The sequence below is a fragment of the Delphinapterus leucas genome, chromosome 10 (assembly GCF_059928025.1).
Source record: "Delphinapterus leucas isolate spDelLeu-1000000601 "Yukka" chromosome 10, BTC_Dleu_Yukka2, whole genome shotgun sequence".
Taxonomy (NCBI): domain Eukaryota; kingdom Metazoa; phylum Chordata; class Mammalia; order Artiodactyla; family Monodontidae; genus Delphinapterus; species Delphinapterus leucas.
The window spans coordinates 73,905,398-73,922,820 of NC_143138.1; the positions used below are offsets into that span (position 1 = coordinate 73,905,398).

Here is a 17,423-nt window from a genome sequence, read left to right on the forward strand (position 1 = left end):
GGCATTTTTCTCCTTAGGTTTATCCTGTATGGGACTCTCTGTGCTTCCTAGACTTGGGTGGCTGTTTCCTTTCCGATGTTAGGGAGGTTTTTGACTATAATCTCTTCAAATATTTTCTCTGGTTCTTTCTCTCTCTCTTCTCCTTCTGGGACCCCTATAATGCGAATGTTGTTGCGTTTAATGTTGTCTCAGAGGTCTCTTAGTCTGTCTTCACTTCTTTTCATTGTTTTTTCTTTATTCTGTTCCGCAGCAGTGAATTCCACCATTCTGTCTTCCAGGTCACTTATCCGTTCTTCTGCCTCAGTTATGTTGCTATTGATTCCTTCTAGTGTAGTTTTCATTTCAGTTGTTGTATTGTTTATCTGTGTTTGTTTGTTCTTTAATTCTTCTAGGTCTTTGTTAAACATTTCTTGCGTCTTCTCGATCTTTGCCTCCATTCTTTTTCCGAGGTCCTGGATCATCTTCACTATCGTTATTCTGAATTCTTTTTCTGGAAGGTTACCTATCTCCACTTCATTTAGTAGTTTTTCTGGGGTTTTATCTTGTTCCTTCATCTGGTACATAGTCCTCTATCTTTCTGTGAATGTGGTTTTTGTTCCACAGGCTGCAGGATTGTAGTTCTTGCTTCTGCTGTCTGCTCTCTGGTGGATGAGGCTATCTCGGTGTTATTTTTTTGTTTAATTCCTTGACCCCTCTGGAATAATTCAGGGGTTTTGTGACTTTCAATCACCCATCTACCTGTCTCCTCATTTTTCTGCTGCAGTGCCTTTGCCAGCATCTCTGCTCTGTCCAGCCCTGTTTTTGAGCTTTGCGGTCCCCTCTCTGTAGCCACTCTAATAGAAATACTGTATTCATTTTCCCATTGGTTGCCACCTTCCTCTCATTCCTTTCTGAGTATAACTTTAGGTAACCCTAACCCCAGATGGAGAAGGGGAGTTTTCATCTTTATTTGAAGGTCTTAGTTAAGTTTCAAGCCTTCAGTATCCCCTCTCACCCAAGCATGCCTGTTTCCCTTATTGCCTTTCTTGCTCCTGCAGGCCAGGAATCACCAGCTCAGTTCCTTGCTTTATCCTCATTGCAGATTCCTTCTTTGACCTTCACACCCTCCTGGCCAAGCTCTTTATCTCAACTTGCCCTGCCTACCCTTGGTGCAGGTTGTTTAATTAGGGAAGGTGACCTGAACCGGAGGGAGCTTGAAAGCCACAGGATATTTGCACTTCTCCTGTGCCAAGGAGGAGATGTTTCGCCTCCCCGGTTGGTTGTTAGCACTTCATTCCTATTCTCTAATATGATTTAATGCTTTGTCATTTTCTTTCCTGTGATTCCAGAGTCTCAATTTCAGCTTCTGCCAGAGCCAGTAGCAGTTGGGAAAGAAGGCTGTGCTCTTCGAAGAGTGAGTATAGATTTTTAACACCATATATTATGGGGTGGGCGGGCGGGCAAGGCAGCCCTTTAATGAGACTGGGGCTACTCTGTAAGCTCCCTGGCACCCTTCTGCAGACCAGCCTGTCTGGGGGCAGAAGTGTTCTCTGGTTCAGTAGGTCTGGTGGGGAGGGGATTGGGCACCTGAAGATTTTTAAAGCTCAAGATATATATCCAAAAGCCCTCCCTTCTCAAAGGCTGTGCCTGGAGCAGGGCTCTGAGTTTGAAGGGAGTCGAGAAGACCTGGGCCTGTGGGGACCAGGGTGCTTTCCTGGGGAGTGTGACACTTGAATCAGCCCCAAAGACAGAGAGGAGTTCATCAGGCAGGTGGGACAGGAGTGCTCCACACGAAGGGGACAGTGTGAGAAAGATGAAGTGTGAGGCTGTGTGGGGCTTTTGTGGGGGCAGGAGTTGGATGTTTGGGGTGCAGGCAGAGGTGGGGGCCAGGAAGTTGAGTCGGGATAATACGGAGTACTCAGAGTTCACACTAGACCAGAGCCCCCCCGTCCTTGGCGTGAACTGAGAAGATTCCTCTGGCAGCTGGTGGTGGAAGGACTGAACGGGGCGTGAAAGGGCAGTCTTCACAGAAGTGGGAGCAAGGAGAGATGACGACCTGGACGCAGTGTGGCGGCTGAGGGAGCTGTGGTGTGACTCCTACGACGTCTCACACCTGGTGGGAATGTTTCTTCCCCCACGACGTTCCTAGTAAATGTTAAGCCAAAGGAATTGGTTGCACAGGCTTTCGGGGGTGTAGACCCCCTAAAACTGTGCTGTCCAACGCAGCAGCTCCTATTTGTACGTGGCTCTCAAGCGTTTACAGTGTGATGGATGTGACTGAAGGACTGAACTTTGAATTTTATCTAATTAATTTAAATTTAAATAGCCACCCATAAACAGTGCAGTTTGTCTAGACTCAGACAAGTTGGCTCCAGCGCTGGCACCTCGTTGCCATTGCCTGACAGGAGTGTTGAGCAAGGAGGAAGAGTGAAACATGCATCGGAGTCTGGGAGGCCAGACTGATGGGGATACTGTTGGCAGAAATCGACAAGTCAGGAGCAAGGGGAGAGAGGTACCTGAGACCTTGTAGGACAGGACTTTTGGGTCATGGAGATAGTGAAGCAGGCTTTTGGAAAAGTCTGGAAGAAGGTCCTGGCCAGGTATGTTGATTTTTGCGTTTCCTGTAGGAGGGAGTGGCAGAGGGTGTAGATATGGTGAGCTCTTCAAGGAAGACAATGAAGAGCTCATCATGGGACTGTTCAAGGGGAAAAGTAAGGAGCGCATCATGGGAATATCCAGGGGAGAGCGGGAGCAGAGAATCTTAGGAACCAAGCTTTGCATGCTCAGAGCCATGGCTTGTTTGAACAGCAGGGGTGTCTGAGCTGCAAAGTACAGAGGAGGAATGGGCTCAGCCAGAGTGAGGGGGAGACAAGGCCAGGAGGGCAGAGGTGAGCACCTTATGGCAGCAATCCTGGGGTCATGCCACACGTTCAGTGATGACTGGGCAGGCTTAACTACTTCCTTGGAACTTTCAGTGCGATTTTCCTTCGTGATGGAGAAGATTCCTGTGACAAGGCGTTAGAGCTGCTCATTTCTCAAATTACTCTATCTCATCAATCCTGGGGCTTCCATACAAGAGAATCTTAGTATCTTTTTTAGCTGTTGGTCATTAGTAATAGTTTTTTTTTTTTTTTTTTTTTTTTTTGCAGTACGCGGGCCTGTCACTGTTGTGTCCTCTCCCGTTGCGGAGCACAGGCTCCAGACGCTCAGGCTTAGCGGCCATGGCTCACGGGCCTAGCTGCTCCGCGGCATGTGGGATCCTCCCAGACTGGGGCACGAACCCGTGTCCCCTGCAACGGCAGGCGGACTCTCAACCACTGTGCCACCAGGGAAGCCCTAGTGATAATTTTGAGGAATTGGTTTATCTTTACAAGAACCTAGTTTCAGGGCTTCCCTGGTGGCGTAGTGGTTAAGAATCAGCCAGCCAGTGCAGGGGACATGGGTTTGAGCCCCGGTCCGGGAAGATCGCACATGCCGCGGAGCAACTAAGCCTATGTGCCACAGCTACTGAGCCTGCGCTCTAGAGCCCGTGAGTCACAACTACGGACGCCCGTGTGCCTAGAGCCCATGCTCTGCGACAAGAGAAGCCCACGCACTGCAACGAAGAGTAGCCCCCGCTTGCTGCAACTAGAGAAATCACGCACGCAGCAAGGAAGACCCAACGCAGCCAAAACTAAATAAATTAAATAAATAAATAAATAAATAAAAATTATTGAAAAAAAAGAACCTAGTTTCAGAAATCAGTGTTGGGTAGATGCAACAATGTTTAACAGCTGGGATTTTATACTCAGATTTCAAGAACTTAGTGCTTTTTCCAGGTGGACAACACTGTGGAAAGAATTTTCATATTGCAGAGTTAAAAAAAAAGTTATGAGCAGCACTGGTTAGTTTTTTGTTGTTGTTGTTTGTTGTTTTTTGGTATTTTTTGGGTGTGTTGGTTCTTAGTAGCGGCACATGGGCTCTTCGTTGTGGTGTGCGGGTTTTCTCTTCTTTAGCTGTGGCGCGCGGGTTCCAGAGCACGTGGGCTGTAGCAGGCTCTCTAGTGGAGGCACACAGGGCTTAGTTGCCTGCATTGTGAGACGGATTCTTTACCCCTGGACCACCAGGGAAGTCCCAGCACTGGTTAGTTTTTCAAAGACACCAGCAACAATAAGGTAACAAGTTGTTAACTTGTAAAGTTAGCATGTTACATCCTCTTAAAATAGTTCTGGAGAAGTGCAAAGAACGTCTGTGGGACCACTGAACTGGGAACACTGAACTCCGGGCCTTTTGTGTAACTGACGTACAATAAATACCTGCTTAGCAAGTGCTGAGAGAAGAGGCAAAGGTGGCATGAACCAGGCACACCTACAGGATTGGACTGAAATGCAGCTCATGCCAGGTACCAGTCAGGTGACCTTGGGGGCATTTGTTAACTTCTGTAAGCTTCAGTTTCTCCATCTTTAAAATGGGAGAAGTGCTTCTTACTCCCAGTGTTGTGCAGGATAAAATGAGAGGATGTATGTGAACCATTTACACGGGGCCTGGCATACAGCAGTCGTCCAATACATGGAGGCTGTCGCTCTTCTATCTTTGGCTATGGTGGTAGTGGCCATGGTGATTACTGTTGTTGCTATAGTTATTAAAATAAACATGATTTTGAAGAGACCAGGACTTTAGTTTGTCAAAATTGATGGCATATGAGTAGATGTCCAGGGGAAGGCAAGATTCTATAAAAATGTTTTACATTCTATTTATTCTTGGAATTTTGCTTTATACCTTAAGATTAAAGTATCAGAACTCAGGATGATGGGTTTTAAAAGTCAGTGAGAACATTAAAAGACAATTGTGACATGTTATGCCTGACCTCTAACCCCTGACTAAACTTGGGAACATGAGTCCAATGTTTATCTGGATCTACTGATTAATTTTTGTCCCTGCGTTCAGAGATAAAGGCCCTGAATGCACAGCTTGGATGTGCTGCAAAGCCGCTGAAATCACTGTCATTAACACTGGGGTGTCTCACGTGACACAACAGATACGTAAAACAAGTTCATTTTTCTTTTTCAGTCTATTCAGCCATTATCAAACACCAAAACGATATCAAACATTAACCACGCACCAGATATTTCCCAGATACTGTTTTAGGTTTTGGGAAAAATGTAACAGGGAACGAGATTCTCGTGGGGAGTGAGCCAGATCCTACTCTTCAATTGTCTGGCATAATTTCAGAAATGTTTTAAGTCACCAGAGTAGGAAAAGGCTGATGAGATGTTTTGGACGAATGTTCTCATTAATAGATGAGGAAACCAAGGTCTCCCAGCGGGTGCGTGGAAGAGCCAGCGGAGCGCCCCACCCCCAGCCGCGTGCCCGTCCATCACACACATCTGCCCCAGTGGCAGCCATTCATCTGTCACCACCATGATGTTCACCAGATCCGTGTATCACCTATTAGCATTTTTCTTTAACTCATTTCCTTCTTTTAACTTAGATTAATGTGCATCACTACCATAAACTGAAAATATCCATAAAAATCAACACAATGTTATTAAATAGCTAGATACCGTTGCCTGCGGGAGGCTCAAGGGTTAGAAAGCTATTTTATAACCACACTGAGAGTTTCTCTTTGACCTAAGCAGGGCGGGAAAAGAACTGCAAAGAGATGACTTTCTCAGTGTGAATGTGAGTGTTACCTGATGCTGTGTAGCCCTGAGTGTTCTGCCCCCTGAAGTCATCTCGCAAACATCAGTTGTTTGGGCCCTGTGCTTAGGGAAACTCCACGCTCTACCCCTTAGTTGATGTTTAGTCATTAGTGATTCTGGGTTCACAAGGCTTCAGTTTTTCTGTGTCCAGCTTCCGCCTTGGGTACATAGAACATCCTATAAACAAACCCCAGCAGGGTAGGGCAGCTGCCTTTTCAAAGGCTGGGGCAAGTCCTTTGTAAAACGAAGAATGTTGCAGAGGTAGGAATAACGGTCAGCTCTTTATAGAAAACTCAGAAAACATGAGTGTCTTCACTCAGGGCCTGTCTGTATTTGATGTCATCAGGGAAAGTGTGCAGGATTCTTTGTAACAAGTCCAAGCCTTGCTAAATTGATGATGCTCTGTAAAAGCTCCTTATTAAAGACTTTATTCTGCCATTAAATGGAGGATGGAGCCAGATAAAACCTTCCCCCAAACTGACTGTGACATCCCTAGCAGGCATTGATGAAGCCATGAGCTTTCTTTTTGATGATCATGACTTCATGTTGGGGCTCCCATCTCCAGTGTCAGAGTCTGTGACATCTATGGCTTTGGGCATAAAATGTTCTAATTCCTAGTCTAAAAGAACAGCATGCAGTTAACTTTCTGCATCTCAGAAATCAGAATTCACGGCGACCCTCAGCAGTTTTTAAGGCCTTTATGTGATGTGGAAAAGTCCTCTTGAATCCGACAGTTCCCACCTTCAGCAACTCTTGTGACCCACACTATTCAAATAGATTCGTAAGATACCCTTCACTCTGTGATTAATTTGCTTACCCCTTGACAGTGGGGCCTTTGTAGCATCGTAAATTGTACCCAGCATTAAATAGGTGACTCCTGGGGAGTTTTGTAATTATCGAAAGAGAGAAAAGTCAGGTCTCTTAGAGCATCATTGGGAATGGTTGTCCCTAAAACAAATAGGATTGAACCCATTTTGTCGCTTTGATTTTCGTTAATTCATGTGCACCTTATTTGTGTACTGTGCTTATTCTAGGCACTAGAAAGAACATGTATGGTTATTCCTACCACCTAGGAGCTCTGGTTCTGGGAGGAGAACGAGCCCGGTGATATAAGTGTGCTGGAAAAAGTGTTGACAGTGACTGAGAAACTGAGAGGACAGTTGAATCAGAAACACAGACAGTGCTTCTGCCCCTGAGAAGGCGGCAGCTTTCATTACCGTAGACTCAGTACTGTCCCCGGATAGAGTGTGTGTGAAACTGAAAGGAACCATCTAACCCACCTACAGATGTATCTGTTTCCCCCTCTAGACCGAGGGGCTTGTTTCACCAAACCTCTCACAAGAGACCAAACATTTAAATGGAGATGTCACATCTTCATGGAGAAATCAGGGGTGACAAATGTGGGTATTTAAAAGCAGAGAGGTTACAAAGATTGAGAAAAGGCCATTTGAAAAAAATTAGACCAAGTGGAGTTAGGAGCAATGAGAGTGGGTCCAAGCCAGAAACTTGTTTTTTAATCATGACTACCAGCTGAGTGACCTTGGGCAAGTTACTTAACCTCTCTGTGCCTTAGTTGCCTCAGCCTATAAATATAGGGAATAAAACACTCGCCTTGCCTGTTTGATGGAGTTGGTGTGCTCTATCAAGGGTTAGCAAATTACAACCTGAAGGCTGTTTTTTACAATAAAGTTTTATTGGCACACAGTCACACCCATTCATTACATGTTGTATGACTGCTGTCTCACTACAAGCTTGAAGAGTTGCGACAGAGACCTTATAACCCACAATGCTGAAATATTTATCATCTGCCCTTTACAGAAGAAGTTGGCTGACCCCCATGCTCAGTGGTCATACTGTGCCATCATGAAATCATTGTAAAATTGAAACACACATCAGTTGATGGAGGTGTATGGGACAAAGCCTTCCATTTCACAGGAAATATAAGGAAGACCATGATTTGCTAGATGTTTGCTTTTTCTTGAAGAAGGCTCTTTTTTATGTTAGTGAGATGCACACTTAACACAAGTGGCCGAGTCCTCAGATGGCAAAGGGCCACACCTGACTTACAGATCCTTGCAGAAGTTGTTTTCTCTATTGGGGAGGATGACGGAACTTGAAATATTTTTTATTCCATGAAAAAAAAAAAACCATGTTGTGAGTGAGTTCATGAGACAGGACTGGGTGGGGACCTCTAATTCAGTGGTGATTTCTAGAGTGCCTAGAAATGGGTCAGGCCCTAGTCTGAATGCTGGGGATACAGTCCCTCCCCTCCTGGAGCTCACATCCTAGCCTTCAGATGTGTCCACCAAGTCTATGGAAGGACATCAGAAAGTATACTGAAAACTCTGCTGTTCTAATGTGTTCCCTCCTAACGTTTTACTGTATATACTTATATGTGAAGTCTATGCCTGTACATGATACATAACCAAAGATTTTAAAGGGTAGACCATGAAAAGCAAGTCTCCCTCTATCCCTGACACCCATCTGATTCCCCACCTCACATGCAACCACTGTTGCTGGTTTCTTGTACACCTTCCAGTGATAGTCTGTATATAGATAAGCATCCATGTGTACATGTGTATTTTTTCCTTCCTCTCTTCCCTTCCTTCCTTCCTTCCTTCCTTCCAGGCCTTCTGTCCTCCTTAACTTTTCATTTTTAAAAATTGCAAACCTAGGGGCTTCCCTGGTGGCACGGTGGTTGAGAGTCCACCTGCCGATGGGGGGAACGTGGGTTTGTGCCCTGGTCCCGGAAGATCCCACGTGCTGTGGAGTGAGCCGTGGCCACTGAGCCTGTGCGTCCGGAGCCTGTGCTCCGCAACGGGAGAGGCCACAACAGTGAGAGGCCCGCGTACCGCAAAAAAAAAAAAAAAAAAAAATTGCAAACCTAGTAGGAAAGTTAGAGGTTACCAGTACATTTCACCACACTTACTTTATTTCTCCCTCCCCTACACACACATGCACGCATGCACACACACACACGGGCAAACGCAGATGCACACACGCATGCATACATGCATGTACACAATGCACACACAGATGCACGCACACACGCACATATACATTTTTTCTCTCCTCAACTTTTAAAAGTGAGGAGCATATATTACTATTCTTTATCCCTTAATACTTCAGCAGACGCTAGGAACAAGGACGTTCTCTTACATATAAACATAACCACAATTCCATCACCACACTCACTGATACAATAATATTATCTAATAACCAGTTCTTACTCACATTTCCCCAGTTGGCCCCAGTTTCCTTTATAGCTTTAAAAAAACTCCAGGGTCATCTTAAGGATTCCTCATTACATTTAGTTGTCCTGCCTATTTAGATCTTTTAAAGCACTTGTCTCCTGATCCTTGCTCTCATTCTGTGTCATTCACTTCTCTGTTCTGCTTTGCTTCTTCACCTTGTCTCCTGAGATGGACTTTCTTTTTTTTAAATTAAAAAAAAATTTTTATTTATTTTTGGCCTCATTGGGTCTTTGTTGCTGCACGCAGGCTTTCTTTAGCTGCGGCGAGCTGAGGCTACTCTTCGTTGCGGTGCGCGGGCTTCTCATTGCGGTGGCTTCTCTTGTTGTGGAGCACGGGCTCTAGGCGCGCGGGCTTCAGTAGTTGTGGCTCACAGGCTTAGTTGCTCCAGTGCATGTGGGATCTTCCCGAACCAGGGATTGAACCCGTGTCCCCTGCATTGGCAGGCAGATTCTTAACCACTGTGCCATCAGGGAAGTCCCTGAGACGGAGTTTCAATACTGTCTCTCTCTTCAGCCCCTGCAGGTGTCAGCCAGCCCTAAAGAGCAGGATGGATCTTGACGTGGTTAACATGTTTGTGATCGCGGGCGGGACGCTGGCCATCCCGATCCTGGCGTTTGTAGCCTCATTTCTCCTGTGGCCTTCGGCACTGATAAGAATCTATTACTGGTAAGTTCATTTTATAGTTCAAGTTTTCAGGAGTATCATGACCATGCCACCTTCTCTGCTTGTCCTTTTTGGTTGTGGCTGTTCAACATTTATCATGAAATATTTCAAACTTACAGAAGAGTTGAAAGACATCCTTTCTTGAATGTTGGGAGTGTTCCTGAAGTAGTGGTAGCTTCTCCCCGGGTAAATTCTTCCAGGTTTCTGATGGTGTCTTTACTCAGGAGACCACCCTGTCTCCCAACGTCACTGATTCATGGTAATTCCTTTGGTTTTTCTTGGTCGTTGGATTCTGATCCAGTGATGTCTTGACAGGTACAGTGAAATACACTGAAAAATGAGTTAGAAAGAGTAGGATCGTGGAGATGGCATGGATAGGACAGAATGGTTTTAGATTTTTTTTAAAGCAATCATTAGTCGCACCCACCCAGGGACGCCCAAAAAAAAAAAAAAAAAGTGTTCATTAGTAAAGTGACGGAAAAGAAGTTTCCAAAACTTCTGTCATTCTTGAGTCACCTTTATGCTTCTTGCTCTATCTGCATACCACCTCTACTTTTCTTTTGTATTTTCTTTAGAGTGACTTTTTAAGAAAACCTTCAATCAATTTAACAGTGACATATCACTACCTTAAGTGGAAAGCTTGCCATACATACCAAAAATATTAAATTACTATAAGAAAGTAAAAATAAGCACAATGCCATTAAACTCTGTTCATAAATTCTAGCCTAGATACCATTGCCTACCAAAGACTCTCTCCTTTCTCTGTGTTAAAAAGTCTGAGAGATGTGAAAGGTATAGAGCCTTTCTCCTTGATGGAATCAGAAGGTTAACAGTTGAAAAGAGAGAAGCTTTCTCATGATGTGCCTCAGGGACTTTTCATGCCACAGTCCATTTACCAAATAAAATCACCTCTCACACTCCCATGGATTCATCCCATGATGAAGGAAATACTGAAATAGACCTGGTTCCTCTGTGTGCCATAGGGAAGCACACTGAGATTTAATCACAACTTCTGGAACTTAGGACTGCGTTCTGTGCCCTGAGAAAAGAATGCAGGGAGGTTGTGCCTGTGCCCTTTATCTGCCCTCCGTTCTGGCTCCCTTTTGTTTCATTAGAGTGTGGAATTTTCCCCCTGCCAGCCAGGCTCTGATCCTTGAAAAGAAGCTAATTGAACAGAAGGGAGCTTTCATGTTTCACTCACTCTTGTGGGGAGGTGATGACCCCTTCATAGGGTCACCCAGGACCCACCTCCGCATTGATGAAGCTAAGACTCTGCCTACTTAAATGCCATAGCCCTTGAAGCACTGGCAGTAGGAGTGCTTTGGGGCCAAGGCTCCCATGTGGCCCCTGACGTGGAGAGGCCAGAGTGGTGTGCCCCTCTCCAGCCTTGAAGTGGAGCAGAGAATGCAGTTCAGCGATGTGACCCGTAACCATGTATACGGCTGCATGCAGAGGTGTGATTATTCCACCCACCACATGCGGAAACCAGCCTCTGCTGCAGAGTCCCCCAACACCCAATTCCTTGGGCCATCGCGGAGAAGGCTTTCAGAGTCAGCATGTTAGAATAATTTTGATGCTTGATCTTTCAAGAGAAAATTAACTTCATAGCAAATAATGGACTTTTTTGAGTTAAAATTCATATAATTTAAACTTCACCATTTTAAAGTGTACATTTAATTGGCTTTCACCGTACTGTGAATTACCACTATCTAATTGAGAACATTTCCATCTCCCCCAAAAGAACCCCCATACTTGTTAGCAGGTACTCCCAGTTTTCTCCTCTCTTCATCCCCTGGTAACTAGTAATCTACCTTCTGTCTCTTTGGATTTGCCTGTTGTGGACATTTCATATAAACGAGATCGTACGATTTGTGTTTTTTGGGGGTCTGGCTTGCGCTTTTCAAGGCTTACCCATGCTGCAGTGTATATCTGTACTTTGTTCATTGTGATGGCTGAATAATGGTCCATTGTATGGTTATACCACATTTTATTTATCCAAATGGACGTTTGTGTTGTTTCCACTTTTTGCTATTATGAATAATGACTCATAGCAAATAATTCACTTTTATGAACAAGTAATACCACCAAAACCCAGAGAGGCCCCACAGAGAACATTCAGTCCTTTATTATTTGACAGCGCAGATGCAGGTGACCTTAAAGCCTGCCCATGCCTGTCACTTCACTCAGAGCTGTAGCTGGAGGACGAACACAAATCTCTTTATTTTGTGAACTCAGCCACACAGGCCAAGAAGAAACCCAGTTGGCTGGGGAGGATGAAAATCCTAGAAATCCTTTCGGATTATGCCGGCTAGCGCTGTGGCAGAGGGGCTGTGATTATAGTAATAGAACCTGTAATGCCATTGCAGAGTCGCTGGAATTCCTGTGGGTGGCTTCCCCCACCCCACTGAAACGCACAGGCTGTTTGCTTCAAATCACCTCCCTGCAAGTGACACTTTCACAGTGGTTGTCATAGGATGAGCAGCTTTGCTGTGAGTCACTTAATGTCCCTTAACCACAGCTACTCCTCCAAAGGCCTTCATTTACTCAGCTGCCCGTAACGACCACCCACAGGTTCACCCTGCAGACCTGGCTTAGCCAAGTTAATTTTCAGGATTGCGATGTGAACAGGAACAGCAGGCAGTAGAGGTAGCTGGGCATCCCTGATACCCCAAGCCATGCTGCCGAGTGAGCATATGGGTATGAGGAAGGATCTCGGGGCGCTCTTGCCTGGACTTCCCTCTAGGTCTTCTGAGTTCCTCAGGGCACAGTGTCCCCGGTGGGTCACAGTCAGCCTTCAGAGAACTCTCTGGGTCTAAGTGTCCCTGGAGCATGGCTAGCATAGTTCCACAGAGATGGGGACTGTGATAGCTCCTTCAGGAGATGGCAAACACGTGGCTGTGAGAGTCCACAGACAGCCACACTGGAGATGCCGTGGCCACTGTGGGTGATATCAGGGGCTGCTCTGACTTTCGTTTTCTAAACTGTCAAAACTGTTCACCGGGGCTTCCCTGGTAGCGCAGTGGTTGGGAGTCCGCCTGCCGATGCAGGGGACACGGGTTCGTGCCCCGGTCCGGGAAGATCCCACATGCTGCGAAGCGGCTGGGCCCGTGAGCCATGGTCGCTGAGCCTGTGCGTCCGGAGCCTGTGCCCCGCAACGGGAGAAGCCACACAGTGAGAGGCCTGCGTACCGCAAAAAAAAAAAAAAAAAAAAAAAAGATAAGAAATCATACATATAAGAGAGAGAAGAGGATAATTGGAAAAGAAGAAATAAAACTGATGTTGTTTCTGATGGCATGATTGTGTACATAGGAAGTCCAGAAGAATCTATCGATAATTTGTTAAAATTAAAAATGTGAGGGGCTTCCCTGGTGGCGCAGTGGTTAAGAATCTGCCTGCCAATGCAGGGGACACGGGTTCGAGCCCTGGTCCGGGAAGATCCTACATGCTGCAGAGCAACTAAGCCCGTGCACCACAACTACTGAGCCTGCACTCTAGATCCCGCGAGCCACAACTACTGAATCCACACACCACAACTTCTGAAGCCCGTGTGCCTAGAGCCCATGCTCTGTAACAAGAGAAGCCACCGCAATGAGAAGCCTGTGCACCACAACGAAGAGTAGCCCCCGTTCACCACAACTAGAGAAAGCCCGTGCACAGCAACGCAGACCCAAAGCAGCCAAAAATAAATAAATAAATAAATAAATAAATAAATGTGAATTTGGCAAGATTGCTAAATACAAGATAAGTAAACAAAAATCAGTTGTATTCTTATATAATAGCAACAAACAAATAGAAAATGAAAATATCTTGTATCAACAAATATAAAATACCTAAGAATAAATCTAAAGAACAACGTGCAAAGCCTTTACTCAGAAAACTACAAAGTATTAGTGAGAGGAATTTTGAGCGATCTAAATTAATGGAGGGGATAGACAATATTTGTGAGTTGCAAGACTTTCCAATAGAGAGATGTCAGATTTCCCTACAGTGACCTGTAGATTCAGTGTACACACGTTTTAAAATCCCAGCAGGTTTTTTTCTTATGGAATTTAATAAACTGATTCTTACATTTATAAGGAAAAGCAAAGAGCCAAATTAAGCAAGACAGGGCTTCCCTGGTGGCGCAGTGGTTGAGAATCTGCCTGCTAATGCAGGGGACACAGGTTCGAGCCCTGGTCTGGGAAGATCCCACATGCTGCGGAGCAACTAGGCCCGTGAGCCACAACTACTGAGCCTGCGCGTCAGGAGCCTGTGCCCTGCAACAAGAGAGGCCGCGACAGTGAAAGGCCCGCGCACCATGATGAAGAGTGGCCCCCGCTTGCCGCAACTAGAGAAAGCCCTCGCACAGAAACGAAGACCCAACACAGCCAAAAATAAAAATAAATAAATAAAAAGTAAAAAAAAAAAGTAAAAAAAATTTAAGCAAGACAGTCTTGAAGGAGAACAATATTAGGTGATGTACACTGCCAGCTATCAAGACTAATTATTAAGCAATTAGCAGTCAAGACGGTGAAATTGGCACAAAGGACAAATAAACCAACGGGACAGGAGAGTCCGGTAGCAGGTGTACATAGATACGGTCTCTTGAATTGTGACAGGTAGCACTGCTCTGCAGCAGGGAAAGGGGACTAGGTTAACTAGATATCCATCTGAAAAAAAGTCATACTTGACCCCTTTGGCAGGTAGAATTACTAAAGCAGCCCCACCAAGAACTACCTCCATAATCCCCAGAACCTGTGAGTATGATGAAATATCACTCCCACGGTTACGTCGTATTATATACACTTGACCTAAAGATGGGGAGATAATGGCCAATAAACATGTGAAATGATGATCAATTTTGTTGGCCCTAAGGGATATTCAAATTAAAACCTCAGTGAGATACCATTTCACACCCGTCGGAATGGCTAAAATGAAAAGGGCTGACTGGCAATTCCAAGTATTGGCAAGGATGTTGTATTAGTTCCCTAGGGCTGCTGTAACAAATTGCCACAAACTGGATGACTTTCAACAACAGAAATTTATTCTCTCACAGCCCTGGAGGCTAGAAATACTAAACCAAAGTGCTGGCAAGGTTGGTTCCTTCTGGACGCTCTGAGGGAGGATCTGTTCCATTTCCCCCTCCCTAGCTTCTACTGGTTGCCAGCAACCCTTGGCATTCCTTGACTTGTAGTTGTGTTACTCCAGTCTCTGCCTCTGTCTTCACATGGTGTTCTTCCTTCTGTGTGTTTCTGTGTCCTAATTTCCCTCTTATAAGGACACCAGTCGCATTGGATTTGAAGCCAACCCTAATCCACTATGACCTCAACTTAACTTGACTACATCTGCAAAGACCCTATTTCCAAATAAGGTCATATTCACGGTTTCCAGGTGGACATGAATTCTAGCGGGATACTATTAACCCACAGATTTGCAACAACTAGAATCGGGTGTATTGTTGACTGAAATGTAAACTGGTTCATCCACTTTGGAAAACTGTTTGACAAAATGACCCACTAATTTCACCCAATAGAAGTGTTGTGTATATGTATTGATCAAAAGATATATACAAAAATGTTCCATAGCAGCTCCATTTATAATACCTCCAAACTGGAAATACCCAATGTCCATTAATACTGTAATAGATAAATGAATTGAGGTATAGTCATACCATTATTCACACAATGGAGTACTATATAGCTATGAAAATGGAAAGAAGTAATGCTACATTTTACAACATGAATGATCCTTACAAACATAATATTGAGTGGAAGGAGTCAGATACAAATAAGAACTTATTGTATGATAAAATTCTAAAACATGCAGAACTCTCCTGTTTGAAAATGAGGTAGTGGTTACCTTTAGGAGGTATTAATGGGGAGAGGCATGAGGTGGATATCTGGGATGCTGGTCGTAGCCTAGACCTTGATCTGGGTGGCAGATAATGGGTTCATTCACATTGTGCAGATTCATCAGGCTGTACACTTATAATATGTGTACTTTTCTGTATTATTTATACTTACATTGAAAGTTTCTCTAAAAAATAACAATGAAGGTTGTAGAGAAATTGGATCCCTCATATACTGCTAGTGGAGAATGTGAAATGATGTAACCACTTTGGAATACAGTCTGGCAGTTCCTCAAAAGGTTTTTTTTTTTAAAGCTACTATATGACCCAGGAATTCTACTCCTACATGAACTGAGAACACCCAAGAGAACGGAAAACTTGTATATGTATGTTCATAGTGGCACTATTCCTAATAGCTCAGAAGCAGAAACAACCCAAATGTCCATCAACAGATGAATGGATAAACAAATATGGCATATCCATATGATGGAATATTATTTAGCCTTAAAAAGGAATAAAATACTGATATATTCTATAATGGATGAACTTGAAAACACGCTAAGTGAAATACGCCAGACACAAAAGGCCACATAGTGAATGAACCCATTCATGGGAAATGTCTAGAATAGGCAAATCCATAGAGACTTGAAATAAACTAGTGGTTGCCAGGAGCTGCAGAGGAGAATGGCGAGTGAGTGCTCATGGGTATGGATTTCTTTCTTTTTCTTTTTTAATTGTGGTTATTTGTAAGTATATAGTTCAGTTGGGTTTTTTTTTTTTTTTTTTTTTTTGAGATTGAAGCAGTGCAAGCTTTATTCAATGGCCAGAGAATGGAGAAGTGGGAACTTAGTTTACAACTGTCAACTTAGTTTACAACTATTACCTTAATGGCGAGAAGGATTTGCTTTTCTGGGGATATAGTTGTTTTACAATGTTGTGTTAATTTCTACTGTATGCAGTGAAGTGAAGTAGAGTACCCTATGCTCTACAGCAGGTTCTCATTAGTTATCTATTTTATACATATTCGTGTATATATGTCAATCCCAATCTCCTAATTCATCCCACCCCACCCCCCTTTCCCCGCTTGGTGTCCATATGTTTGTTCTCTACATCTGTCTCTATTTCTGCAGTCAGGTTTCTTTTTGATAAAAATGTTCCAGGATTAGTGGTGATGGTTGCACAACTTTGTGAATATACTAAAAACACCTCAGTTGTACCATTTAAAAGGGTGAATTTTATGGTATGTAAATTATATCTCAATAAAAAGAAATGTATATTCAACATCCTTGTCCTTAGGGAAATGCAAATGAAAACCACAGCAATATACTACACACACATTAGGATGGCTATTATTTAAGAAATGGAAAATAGCAAGTGTTGCTGAGGATGTAGAGAAACTGGAACCCTTGTGCTTTGCTGGTAGAAATGTAAAGTGGTATAACTACTGTGGAAAAGTTTAGTGGTTCCTTAAAAAGTTAAACACAGAATTACTATGTGATCCAACAATTGTACTTCTATACCCCAAAGAATTGAAAGCAAGGACTCAAACAGATACTTATATACCAATGTACATAGCAGCATTACGCACAATTGCCAAAAAAATGGAAACAATCCAAATATCCATCAATAGATGAATGATAAACAAAATGTGGTATATACATACAATGGGATATTATTCAACCTTAAAAAGGAATACAATTCTGATGTAGGGTACAACATGGATGAACCTTGAAAACATTATGCTAAGTGGAATAAGCCAGACACCAAAGAACAAATGATTCCACTTACATGGCTATAATATTTGTCACAAAGTTTTCCACAATTTTCCCTGGAATTTTGGCAAATGATATATTTGAAGGACAGAATCTTTTTTATATAATAATAAAACTACCATTTATTGAATATTTCCCGTGTGTTGGGCATTGAACCAGACTTTGTAATGGATTATCTCTTTTAATCTTAACCATATATACCCTTAGTAGAATGCAACATTTTCCCATATTATAGATGAGGAAATTG

At 43.8% G+C, this 17,423-nt stretch overlaps 1 protein-coding gene across 8 annotated transcripts in view; it reads left to right on the forward strand.

Annotated features, from left to right (window-relative positions):
• Positions 1-17,423, forward strand: part of ABHD6 (abhydrolase domain containing 6, acylglycerol lipase) — an 89,045-nt gene that overhangs the window by 52,098 nt on the left and 19,524 nt on the right. For 6 of the 8 annotated variants that reach the window (XM_022572742.2, XM_022572745.3, XM_022572741.2 and 3 more), the window contains 2 exons: positions 1,329-1,393; positions 9,428-9,580. In XM_022572742.2, coding sequence (XP_022428450.1) covers positions 9,462-9,580 — 119 coding nt within the window. In that variant the 5' untranslated portion in view covers positions 1,329-1,393; positions 9,428-9,461. Of the gene's footprint in view, positions 1-1,328; positions 1,394-3,387; positions 4,361-9,427; positions 9,581-17,423 lie in introns of those variants that run through there. The other 2 variants (XM_089918145.1, XM_022572746.2) reach the window with 2 other exon arrangements.